General features: G+C 30.4%; 2 protein-coding genes across 2 annotated transcripts; both read left to right on the plus strand.

The window, feature by feature from the left end:
* The first annotated feature begins 3,798 nt into the window (after window positions 1–3,798).
* On the plus strand, window positions 3,799–8,154 carry LOC133815380 (uncharacterized). Its single transcript, XM_062248227.1, has 6 exons — window positions 3,799–4,471; window positions 5,339–6,178; window positions 6,270–6,902; window positions 7,376–7,513; window positions 7,611–7,900; window positions 7,995–8,154. The coding sequence occupies exons 1-6, from the start codon at window positions 4,052–4,054 to the stop codon at window positions 8,152–8,154; spliced, it is 2,481 nt and encodes an 826-aa protein (XP_062104211.1). The 5' UTR covers window positions 3,799–4,051.
* LOC133816645 (uncharacterized) lies at window positions 8,131–9,330 on the plus strand. The gene is made up of 2 exons (XM_062249020.1): window positions 8,131–8,730; window positions 8,830–9,330. Exons 1-2 carry the CDS (start codon window positions 8,180–8,182, stop codon window positions 9,047–9,049), a joined length of 771 nt encoding a protein of 256 aa, XP_062105004.1. The 5' UTR covers window positions 8,131–8,179; the 3' UTR covers window positions 9,050–9,330.
* The last annotated feature ends 3,711 nt before the right edge of the window (window positions 9,331–13,041 follow it).

The raw sequence follows: 13,041 nt of genomic DNA on the forward strand, positions 1-13,041 counted from the left end.
AGCCATAAGAGATATGACTATTAGAGATGTGATTTTAACTCCCATAATGTGTATGAAAGTTAAAAAATCAAGTGGAAATGAATTTGGAACGTTTTGGAAAATTGGTAGCTGAAAAAACGTTGTGGGCCGAGGCCAGTGTTTTTCAGGCCGTGGCTAGAGAGGCAGACATCCTTTTCCAAACTCCGGTTTTATCCAATTTTAAACGTTTCCAACAACCAAGTAACTCCCAAATCTCTATTTTAATTCCATAAAGCATCCAATTAATCATTGGTAACAACCATGGGGTTTGGTGGAATTTGAAATTCAAATGGTGTCTCAAAACTCTATAAATAGGAGTCTATTGCTCACTTATAAGACATCATTTTCTATCCACAAAGCACTTGGCCGAAAAATACACCATAGAGGCTTGATAATTCCAGAGAGTTATTTCTTTGAGAGATCCCTTAGTGCTTAGAGAATAGAGGAAATAAGCTTTTGGACAAAGGTCTTGAACCTTGTTCAAGTTGGTGATCCTCATTACTTTACACCTTGATTGTGTGAGAGTTTGTGTTCTTTTTATTATTCTTTTCATTCTTTTGATCTTGTTGTTCTTATTTACTTGCATTATTATTGTTTTAAGTTTGTGACATTCCTCTTCTAAATCTTTTTATTTATTTGTATTTTGAGCAACATAGTTGTTATACTTATTTAAATATTACATTGTCTATTGTATTTTTTGCATAGAGTTGTATTTTGGTTTTACCATTTCCATTGAGCAATATAATATATTCTCTAACACTCAATGCTCCACCCAAAATCAACAACGAAGAACCTTAGATTTCTCCAACTCTAGCTTCTCTCTCTATAACTTAGACATTTTAGTAACTTTAGTGTGTTAACCTGTGTTTAATTTAAATTTTCGATAAAAGGTTTTTTTTTTTTAAATTATGATTTATTTACATTTCAATAAATAGGTTTAAATTTTAATTTTGAATATCAAAACTTGTTGACATGGAATTTTTTTTTGATGATTTGGCTCATACAAAGTGACGTGGAACACTAGCTTCTGATTGGGAAAAATTTAAATGACGTCAACTACTAAAAATTGAACATCTTGAAGTACATGTGGCAGTTAACACCAATATACCTACAGCTGCCAAGAATTGGTGATAGAATGTATTTTAGCCACACACAAAAAAAAGGCTTAGGTATTTAAGTTCTATAAATTGAAAAAATTAGTTATTTTCGCCGCCAATTACTTATATTAAAATAACATATTATTTATTTTAAACATTTGACTGTTCTATTTTTTTTCTTCAAAAAATATAATTTTTATTTTTATTTACAAATTACAACCTCTGAACATTTTATACATCAAAAACTTTAAAAAATATATATTAATAAATATATCCGTAAAAAAGATTTTGACAGAGAGAGACTCAATGACAAATTCCACAAAACCATATTTAATTTTTGAATGGGAAGTTATTTAGATCTTTGGTGGATTTCTGGAGATGGGAAAAAAAATTTGGCAAGGAAATGTATTGGTAATTATGAAACTCATTCAATTGATCTTTGTAGAGCTAAAAGACAGTAGATTTAGAGAGGTTAAATATAATACCTAAATTTGGGATAAAATCTCTATTAGAGCACCTTCAATGAATGATGTAAAATGTATAATTCTTTATAATATAGAGAAAAAATTGTTAAATAGTCTTCCAATGAGTGATGTAAAGTTATATTTTTTTACCTAAATGAATAGTATTTCTCTATATGTAGTGAAACACTATTCATCAAGCTATAAATATTTTTTTTTATGTTTTTATAAACTTTTGTATATATATGAGTGTGATTATATTTAATTATTTTATTTATTAAAATGAATAAAATATTTTTTAAAAATATAATATTTAAATAATGTAGAGAAAAAATAGAGAAGCTGATATATGGTATAATGTAAAAGTTTGAGCTAAATTATAAAAAAAAAATGTTTTAGTGGTATATTTTGTAATACACTTTCTCTATAATATTTAGCTAAAACTCACAAAAACATCTTCTATCAGCTTATTTATACATATATTTATAATAGCTATGCACAAACTTCAATTAATCTATATGTACATTTACATAACATTTACATATCTTTTATATAATATTTTAATATTATCATTTTTCTTTATTTATAAGTATTCTCTCCCATTTAGTATATTAATTTATTATTTATTTTTTCTTTTTTAATTATTTTACTTTAATTAATAAAATATGTTTAAAGATATAATATTTAAATAATGTAAAAAAATACATAAAGAAGTTGATGTATGGTATAATGTAAAATTTAAAAATAAAATAAAAAAATATATGTTTTAGAAAAATATTTTAAATAATAGAGTAGCACATAGATTAAGAGATTACTCTTATAGGGGAAAAAAATTAGGCATTAAAAAAGAACTTATCACATGTGATGCAGATTTATATATAAGAAAATTGGAGTAAAACACTCATAATTTGACAAATTTAAAGTATAAATAGAATCCGAGCCAAAAATGTCACCCTCATAAGTGAGAACTTGGAAATACTCTTCGTCCCGTCTAATTTATTATGAAGAAAATTTATATATTTAATAATGGGTGGACCCAATATAAAATTAGAGGGACAGATGTCCCGAATATTTTCTAATATAATTTGTTTTTGTATAAATTGTTATTATTCAATTTTCACATGTATTATTTATATTTTATTAAATATATTTTATATATCTATCTATTCTAATATTCAAGATTTTTGCCTACATCTGCTACTATATCTCACATCATATAAAAATTGCATTTTAAAAAATGTTACGTAAAATATTTCTAACGTTACCCCAAAACATAACATATAAGCAAGCATAGCATAGCATAGCATTGAAGGAAGAATTTCGTGAAAAATAAAAAGAGAGGCAAATTTACGTCATTAATAAATTTTCTGAAGTCCAATACGTCATTAAGGCAAGTCTTGTCTTGTGTTGGTTTAGATTTAGGGTAGGGAGAGTGTGAGGTTGACACGTGGGATGGTGACAAGTGTCAAAATACGGATGATGAATAGGCAAATTGGGTGGGTATTGGGGTGGGGACCTGACCTGGGGTCATCTGAGGGGTACGGTGGGAATTGTACCACCTCACTCACAAATTGCCTTTCTTTCACTTGAGAACAGTGCCCACTCATTTAAAGACAACAACAACTCACTCAACTTTTCTCTTTTGGACTCACTCTTCGAAAACGACAAAACTTTTTTTTTTCTTTCAAATTAAATGTTGATTAAACCAAAAGTACCCGTGTGAATATGTTTTTATATGTATGTGTTCTCTCTCTCTAGTTCTTCAAAGCAAACTTTGTTTTTTAATACTTATTAGCATAATAAAAATAAGTATATTATTCTTTTGGGAAATATAGCTAAAATATTTCAGTAAAATTAGGAACTATGGCCATGCCAAAGATTATGTATTTATCTATTGTTTCAAATGAAAAATTATGTTACAAACTCAATGAGCTAACACTCATGGAAAGATACCACGCAAATAATTAAGAGAAGTTTAATTCTATAGTAGCATTTTCTCATTAAAGAAATTATAACGTTTTGTAAAAAAGATATATATTTTTATATTTTTAATATAAAATAAGTGAAAACAACGCATTTCGTTTAATTTTATTTAAAAAAATATATCAATTTATATTAATTATTATATAAATTTTAAATAAATAAAAACCTCAAAAAAAACATCTTTTAATGACAATTAAAGGCAATATAGAAAGATTTTTTCTAACTTTTTAAAGAGAAAATTACATAATACACCGTATAAAGCAAAAAAATTTGAAATATACGGTTGCCTACTTTTATACGGTTTTTTATTTCAAATATACGGTTTTTTATAAAGTCTTTTTTTCAAATTTCAAACCCCGAAGTTTTTTTGTATTCTCTTTCTCTTTCATCTGTTTCATTCTCCGTTTCTCATTTTTTCTTTGGCCGAGTCCGAAAACCTAACTGAGTTTCTTCATTTTTTTTCAAAATCGTTTGGCATTGACTGGTTAAACAATGGTTGTCACTCGTGCGGGGTCTGCATCTCCTGCTCGGTCGGGTGCTGCGTTCTCTGGCCCAGCATCCTCGAAGCATTCCGACGATCAAGAGTCTTCCGAAACGAAGGGGAAACTTCTGAAGAGTAATCTTTCTCCTTTGTCTAAAGGGAAAGCTGTTTTGAAGTATTCATTGGATTCTCCCCTTCCTAATGTGATCGAGGATGATGTTGGTGGTTCAAATGAGTTGAAGGAGGGCGACATGCATGCGAGTGTTGACTTAATTGGGAAAAAGTTGAAGCGAAAACATGTTGCATTGTCAAAGAGCAAAGTCAGTGCGAAGAAATCTAAGAAACTATCTATTGGAGGTTCTAGTCGAGTAAAGTGCAAGGCTAACAGAAAAATTGCGAAGAAGAATGTTGGTTTACTGGATAAACCGAAGGTATTTATGTTTGTGTCGTTTAAATTCGTTTTGTTCTTTTTTTTCTGTTTTTTATGGGTCTATTTGTCTTGTTGCTGTTAACAATTGTTATTTTTTTGTATCAAAGTGTTACAGGTTTGTTAATGGTATTTCTGATGTTTGTAACCTTGTTTTCCATTTTTGTAAACATATGTTACAAGTCATAATTTGGTAGTTTTGTAACGAAGTGTTACAAGTTTGTTAATGTTCTTTCGATGTTTGTAAATATGTTTTTCTTTTCTGTAAACTTATGTTACAGGTTCTAATTTGGTAGTTTGTGTATTTTATATATTAGGTTTTATATTCTTGAAATATGTTTTCTATGTTGTTCATGCTCTGATCTGATTTATGTTTTTAATTTTGTTAATTTTTGTTAGGTTTTTGTACCTATATGTTACATGTTTGTTAATGGTATTACTGATCTTGTAACCATGTTTTTGTTTTTTTGTAAACATATGTTACAGGTCCTATATTGTTAGTTTTGTAACCAAGTGTTACAAGGTTGTTAATGTTCTTTCTGATGTTGTAAATATGTTTTTCTTTTTCTGTAAACATATGTTACAAGTTCCTATTGTTAGTTTTGTAACCAAGTGTTACAAGGTTGTTAATGTTCTTTCTGATGTTGTAAATATGTTTTTCTTTTTCTGTAAACATATGTTACAAGTTCCAATTTGTTAGTTTTTGTATTTAAAGATAATAGGTTTTATATTATTGAAATATGTTTTCATTTTTTCAAGTTTTGATTGTATCTGTTTTAATTTCATTTCATCAATTTGTGTTTTTCTTGTCATCTAATCATTTGATTTGTCTTGTTTTAAAATTTTGTTGGTTGTCTATTATTCTATGCAGCATATGGAATGTTTTATCAAACATGAGGATCATTATAGAGCAAGAGTCAATTTTCACTGTGGTTTTGAGAAGATCAATGTGATCTCAGAAAAATTGACTGACTCTCAAAAGGTTTTGTTTAGTAAGACTTGCTTTGGTCATTTTCTAAACCTTAAATCTTATGCTAATCAAGCTAAATTGGTTCACCATGTTTTGTTGAGAGAAGTTAACCAACCAAACTTAAATGAAATGTGGTTTAAAGTTTGTGGAAAGCTGATTAGGTTTTCTTTGGGTGAATTTGGGTTATTGTCTGGGTTAAATGTGTTTGGTGATATTGATAGAGGTGGAATTAAGAATAGTAATCCTATTGGATTGTATTCGAAATTTTTTGGTGACCATACAAGGGGCATTTCAAGAATTATTGTTGAAGAAAGGTTTAAGGCTGCCAATTTTGATAATGATGATGAGGCTGTTAGGATGGCTGTACTTTACCTGATCACTAACTTTTTGTATGCTTGGCAAAAAGAGAAGAACATTGAAAAAACTGACTTGTATCTTTGTGATAGTGGTGGTTTTAATCATTTTCCATGGGGAAAGGATATTTTTAATGTGACTCTCTCATCTTTGAGAGATGCTTTAAGGGAAAATGAAGTTGTTATTACTCGGCAAGGTTCTTACCCAACCTATAAGTTGAATGGTTTGCCATTTGTTTTCCAAGTTTTCATTTACGAATCAATTCCTAGTTTAGAGGGAACTTATTGTGAGAAGGTTAGTTGTGGTCTGCCTAGGATTATAAATTGGTCATCTGTTGCAATCCCATCTCATAAGGAGCTTGAGAGGAATGTGTTTTCATTACATAAGGTAATTTTTATTCTTTTTGCTTTTCTTTATATATGAATTTATTTGATTTTTTTAATATTGTAAACTGATTTTTCTGTGTTGTTATTTGCAGACCAAAATTGTTAAAGTTTTGCCCACTGATGAAGAGAACAATGCCTTCAAGCTTGAAGGTTTTTTCCAGTGCAACAAGGATATGAATGTTGCTGATTTTGAGGATGATGATTTTGTTGCTCCTCCAAAGAAACCAACCAGTGAGGCTCCTTCCTCATCATATGTTCCTTGTGTGACATTTGGTTTTTCTGATATGAAAATTATTGTGGATGAATGTCAGAAGAAGTGTAACATTATGTCTAAGGAAATTGCATTTTTAAAGTCTGCTAGTGAATCTAGACATAGGGCATTGATGGAGATGTTGGTTAATTTGAAAAACGATCAAGATTTAAAACACAAGGTAGTTATGGAAATGTTAGGTGAGTTGAGGCCAAAATCATGTGGTATTAATGATGATATTGATCATGTTGATGTTGGTTTTGTGGGAGCTGATGTTGGTGATACTTCTGGTGGTGGTGGTGTTTCAAAGGAAAAGGATAAGTTTTTTGAGAATGAAAGTTTTACCCAAGTTTTTGATGAATGCATTCAAGCAATGCAAGAAGATGCTGCTGGAGATATGGTAATTGCAGATGATAAGAATGATACAGTAAATGAGAATGAGAAGACTACTGGGAATGATGTTGAAGAAACAATGGTATGTATTCTTATCTAAATATTAATTTTATTGCTTGGTTGGTTTGTTATTTTTTATTTTATATTTTATAGATGTTTATATTTCTGTTAATATATATAATTAATATTTTCTTTTTATTAATTTTTGTTTTCCCTTTTTGATAGGAATCTGATTTTGTTTCCATTGGAGTATGAGAAGTGGAAGAGAAAGTTTAGAATTCTTGTTTTGTAAACCTCTTGTTATTAATTTGTAAACTTTTTATTTCTAAGTTAGTTTTGTACAAGACTTTTCCAGAGCATGTATAAACTCTGTTATGTTTTTGTAAACTTATGAATTTTGGAATTTTTTGTTTGGCAATTATTATTTTTTATTATATATACAACTTTTTTTTCCAGAGCTATGACCAGGTTATTTTGGTTTCATGATTTGTATTTTTTTAAGGTAATGTATTCATGTATTTCTGTATTAATTTATAAAATTTTGTTTTTCCATAGAATATTGTCAAACCTCATGATGATGTAGCTGATGTTGTTAAAGATCTAGAAGAAGAGGCTCATATTTTTAACAACATGAATGTGGAGATTTTTGATAAAGTTGTTCATGCAGCTGTTGGTGATTTGGCAAAGAAAAAGGTAACTAAACAAGGCAGATATTGTATTTTGTTTTCTCTTTTTGCAATATGTTCCAATAGTTGTATTATTGAGTTTTTCATATTATTTTTGTTTCTAGGAAGTTATTATGGCAACACCCATTGCTGGTTCTTTGATGAATCCAGTAGTTGTGTCTACTCCTGTTGTTGGCAAAAGGAATCCAAAGCCTGCTACAGTTTTGCAATCTCCTTTTGTTAACCAATTTGGATCATCTTCTTCTGAGGATATGAAACATTTGGAGGTTGTGAAGTCTAAAAGGAAGGTTGTGGGACGATATGCTTTTGGAGACAATCTTTTTGATCTGCCTAATCAAATTGACCAAGACTCTTTTAACAAGTGGTTTTCTCTGGGGCTGAGAAAAAATAATAAGTATGCTTCTATTTTTTAATTGTTTTTTTATTTATTTTGTATTTCAGTTTCTGTTTCACCATAATTCACTTTTAAATGTTTATAATTGTTACAGGTATAAGAAATTTGATGATAATAATAGTATCATTAAGGAGCCATTTCAGTTTTGTGTAACTGAGATTGAGAGAAAAATTTGGTTTTATGATTTAGTTAAAGTTGGGAGGGATTTGGACAATGAGGTATTTTTTTCCCTTATTATTATTAAGTTGTTTTAGTTTTACTGTTTTCATTATTCTTATTATGGTTTGCTTCTTGTTTTTTCAGCATATTAATGTGGCATTTTATTACCTTAGAAAAAAAGCCAAGTATTGTGAGTTGATAAATGTTAGAGTTACTACTACAGATAACTCTTTTGATCAAGTTATCACTGCTCTGTATGATGTGTATCTGTCAAGTGACTGTGATCGATCTGTTATATCGCATAACAGTGTTATTTTTGAGTATATTTGTGGTTATAAAATGCTTTGTAACACCCCTTGGTCGCTAGTAGATTTCATTTTATTCCCTATTAATATGACTGTTGTTGGCTGTAATCATTGGATTCTTGGGGAGTTCAACGTGAAGCAGAGATTTTTTAAAGTCTACAACTCAATGAGGAATAGAGTTATGGATAAGAAAGTGTTGAAAGTTGTTGAAGCATATTCTACTTTGTTGCCCTTGTTTCTTTCTTTAAATAATTTTTATGAGTCAAGGGAAGATATTGATCTAAATGCACAAGCATTCAAGGGCATTGATATGTGTCACCCGTTGGACATTGTGTTTGATGATGAGGTTCCACAACAGAGTAACAAGTAAGTGGTTTTTTTTTAGTTATTGTTATTTTTTGGTTGCATTATTTTGTTTATATGCATTTATGTGTTACTGATTTTGTTGTTTTTTTTTTTTTGTAGCGATTGTGGGATTTTTATCATAAAGTTTGCTGAATTTCTTATGCATGGACTTATTGAAAATATCCCCAATCCTCTGAATGTTAGTTTCCAGAGAAACAAAATTGCAGTCGAGCTATATGTCCATGCTAAAAGAAAGAAAGATGAAGGCTATCTATCTGATGGGGAGTTCAGAGGAAGAATGAGCAAGAAGATGTTGAATGTTAATGCAATGGAAGTATGAGAGCATCAAAGTAGTTAACATTTTGGCTTTTATCTTGTAAAGAAGATACATACTTATGGCAAGATAACTTTTGTGTCTTTGTTTTGCAAACTTTCAAGCAAGTATCATGTTTGAATATTTTGAATACTGTGGCATATCAATGAATTTTGATATTAGCCCTTTTTTATGAGGAATGTTGTACAGAGGTGTCTCAAGTTTGTAACTTGAGTTCACAACTTTATTTTTATATTTCATGTTTTAGGTAACATCTGTTAAAAGTTTGTAACCTAAGTTCATGCAAAATTGCGTAGCATAAGCTGATAAAAGAACTTATTTCACATTTATTTGATGTTGGAAGTGTCCGTGAGAAACTAGTAACATATCTGTAACAATTATGTAACAAAATGTTACATTAATATTCATTTCAGATATATCTGTATCAAATATGTAACAAAAATTTACAGATAACGCCCTGAACATTTTCCTAAGTTTTTATAATATTCCATATATTCAATAAAATTTCATAATTCTTTATCACAAGTAATAGTGATAAGTAATGTTCCAATCACCGTACTGAAACATACAAAGTTTCAAAATTCAAATAAAAAGTATTTTTAATCTATAAGCTTTGAGTGCTTTTTTGTTTTTTTGTTCTCAATAGAGGCTGGTTTGTGCAGGTTTTTCGATTGTGCCCAAGCTCTCCACACCTTCCACATTTAAGCTGATAAGACCCTTCTCTTGCTGAGACAAACCTTTTTTTCCTTGGCCTTCCACTTTTTCTGTTTCCCTTTGGAGGTAGTACTTCTATTTCCTCAACATCAGGCGGAACTCTCCATGTTTTTGGATCTCCCAATGGATGTATTGATGCATTATAGGTGTTCAACATGGCTTGTTTTGTGAAATAATATGAGCAATATTTTTTATACTGAAGGTTCATCTTTCTAATGACTGCCATGGCATGTTCACAAGGTAATTCATCCAAATCAAACTTGTTACAAGAGCAAGATTTCTTTGCAATGTCAACAATGTTTGTTGTTAAACCATTGTGTACACTGTAAATGAGTGTGCTAGCTGGTTCTACCTGCAATGAAATTATAATAATGAACAAGGAAGTATATTAATACAGAGGTATTTATAAATAAAGGAAATAGTAGTACTTACAGTCATTCTTAATGACTTGACAAAGTTCTTTCTTAAGTATTCCTCTTGTTTCTTTGGCAATTCTGTAAATGTTGCTTCTGCTTCTTTTTTGTTGTTGTAGCTCCATTTTTGAATCAGGTTTCTAAGGCACTCGAGTAATGTTGTTACTGGAAGCTCTCTCATTTCTTTTAGTGCTGCATTAATGGATTCAGCTATGTTTGAAGTCATAGCTGCATATCTACGACTTTTGGAGTGGATTCTTGCCCACTTTTCATATTTAACCTCATTGGCCAGAAAAGGACGGATTCCTTCATGTAAACTGTCCAAGTCCTTCATGTATTTTTCAAAATCTTCCATGTTATAAGCTTTTGCAGCAGCATGAAATGCAATACTGGTTGCCTCTGCGTCTGTTTTAAACTTGGTCTTTATGTTGCAGAAAAGATGGTAGGAGCACACTCCATGAGTTACATTTGGAAAGACATTTTTTATAGCATTCTCTATGCTTTCGTGTCTATCTGAAACTATACACAACTCTTCTCTTTCTCCATAACATTCTTTTATTTTTCTGAAGAACCACTCCCATGAATCATTGTTTTCCGAATCTGTTATAGCAAAAGCCAATGGGAAGATGTGTCTATTTGCATCTTGTGTTGAAGCTGTGAGAAGTGTACCACCAAATGCAGCTTTTAGGAATGTTCCATCAACAACAATTACTGGAATGCAATGTTTCCAACCTAGAATTGATTGTCCCATAGCCATATAAAGATATTTAAATCTGTTTAGACTATCAATTTGCAAATCTGTTACAGTACCTGGATTTTTGTGCTTCAAAATGTGCAGATATCGTGGAATGTCTCGGTAGGAATCTTGACTTGAACCATGTACATAATTAACTGCTTTTTCCTTAGATCGCCATGCTTTTTGGTAACTCATGGAAACTCCATATCTGTCCAACATGTCTTTAGCTATATCTTTAGGTCTATAATTTGTTTTTGGATCTGTGAACTTGGTCTTCACAACATTCCCAACCATACTACTTGAAGCCTGTCGGTGATCTCCAAGAATAATGTCCAAGGAACATGTGTGGGCACGATTGAACTTCCTAAGTTGGAACATATCTGTCTTTCCATATCTTGCAGCACGAAATGACCACGTACATTCTGAATCAAGGCACTTCAACTGATATTCTTTTTTGCAAGATTTGTGGACCTTGAACTGAAATTTTTTTTTTATGGCATAGAGACCAATTGTTGTTGTAAGAACCTCTTTGTTTTTGTATACCTGTTTTTCTCTTATTCCATCAGAAATTGCATGAGTTATAATTGTAGTTTCTGTTCCAATATGTTCAGGAATTGATTCATGTCGTTCCTTCTCCAAAATCAAATCTGTAATTTGATCTGCCAACTGAATAAAATTTGGTAGTCCTTGAGGTTCATCTATAGAGAATGTCGATGTGTCCGAAATATCATTCTCTATATTATTACTACTTGAAGCAACAGTAGAACTCATCTTTTGAAGTGCTCCACAGGTAATTGTTTGGTTGTTCTCTGTTACAGAAACTATCAAAGGGTATTTTGTGAGTGTTTTGTCATTTCTTTTGCACTCCAAGTAGAATTGTATAGAGCTATCACTTTTGATCTTCAATGGAGGCAATGTTTCTGCAATCTGGTACTCAATTGTTGCATTTTCTGTTGACAGAATGGTAGACAACTCTGTAGACAAGATATTCATTAGTGTTGTAAATGAGCAATCTAATGGTATTAACACTCCCAGCATTTTGAAATCCTCATACACATTATTTTCATTCCAATGACCATCATAATATACCAAAGATGTTATTGGATTCATGGCTGCAGATGAATAAAAAGAAAAATTAGATTGATATGTAGAAATTTTATATTTTCATTATAAATCAAAATAGGATATAAACTACCTTATGGGTTAAAAACTACCCAATCCAGCACAAGCTATTCAATAACACATCCCCCAACAAAATGAGAATTTAGCATATAAACTCGTCCTTTTATTGGTTTTTAAATGACCAAATTCTGCACAAGGAAGAGCAAATAACTTAAAGATGAGACAATCTAAGAAACATCTTTATAATATTGTAACAGTTTCTTTTTTTTATAAAAGGTTTTCAGGATTTTCAAATGTTTTTATGGTAAATTTTGTTTATGATTCTGTGGAGATATGTGTTAAAATATATGTTTTTGCTATAATTATCTTAATGATTTCCGAAAGCTATAAATTATGTTCCAATAACAAAATAGAAGACCCATCGATTCAAGGAAACTTACCACAAAACAGATATCGTGTAATTTGTTTTGTAGACCCATCGATTCAAAAAATTTGCAGTAGATTGCAGAAGAAAATTTCTCATTTTTTCCCTGTTTTCTCGGTTTTGTAAGCTGAAATCCATGGAAATGTTGAGTACAGCATGTTACAAAAACTTTGGCCGAGTTGTGATGGTTGGGTTGGGTCTTCGGTATATAATGGTGGGAAATGTTGGGTCTTCCGTATTGGGTTGGGTCTTCCGTGAATTGTGGGCTTCACTTTTACCGTAATATTGTAAGAAGTATGTATTACCGTATTTTTCGAATTCTTTTGGTGAAATGCCGTATATATAAAATTTTCCCCTTTTTAAATCAGGCCTCAAGAAGTATCTTCTAAATAAAGCCTCAAAAAACATCCTTTAATGAAAATCAAAGGCAACAGAGGAAGTGTTTTTTTTTTTTGAAAAAAAAAAATAAGGCCTGAAGAAGTATCTTCCAATAAAAAATAAGGCCAAAAAAAACTCTTTTAAAAATGAGGAAATTACACTAAATATTAGATTTTTTTTTTAAACTTCGAAAAATATAACAGTTTTTTTT

Source organism: Humulus lupulus, chromosome 2 (genome assembly GCF_963169125.1).
Source record: "Humulus lupulus chromosome 2, drHumLupu1.1, whole genome shotgun sequence".
Classification (NCBI taxonomy): domain Eukaryota; kingdom Viridiplantae; phylum Streptophyta; class Magnoliopsida; order Rosales; family Cannabaceae; genus Humulus; species Humulus lupulus.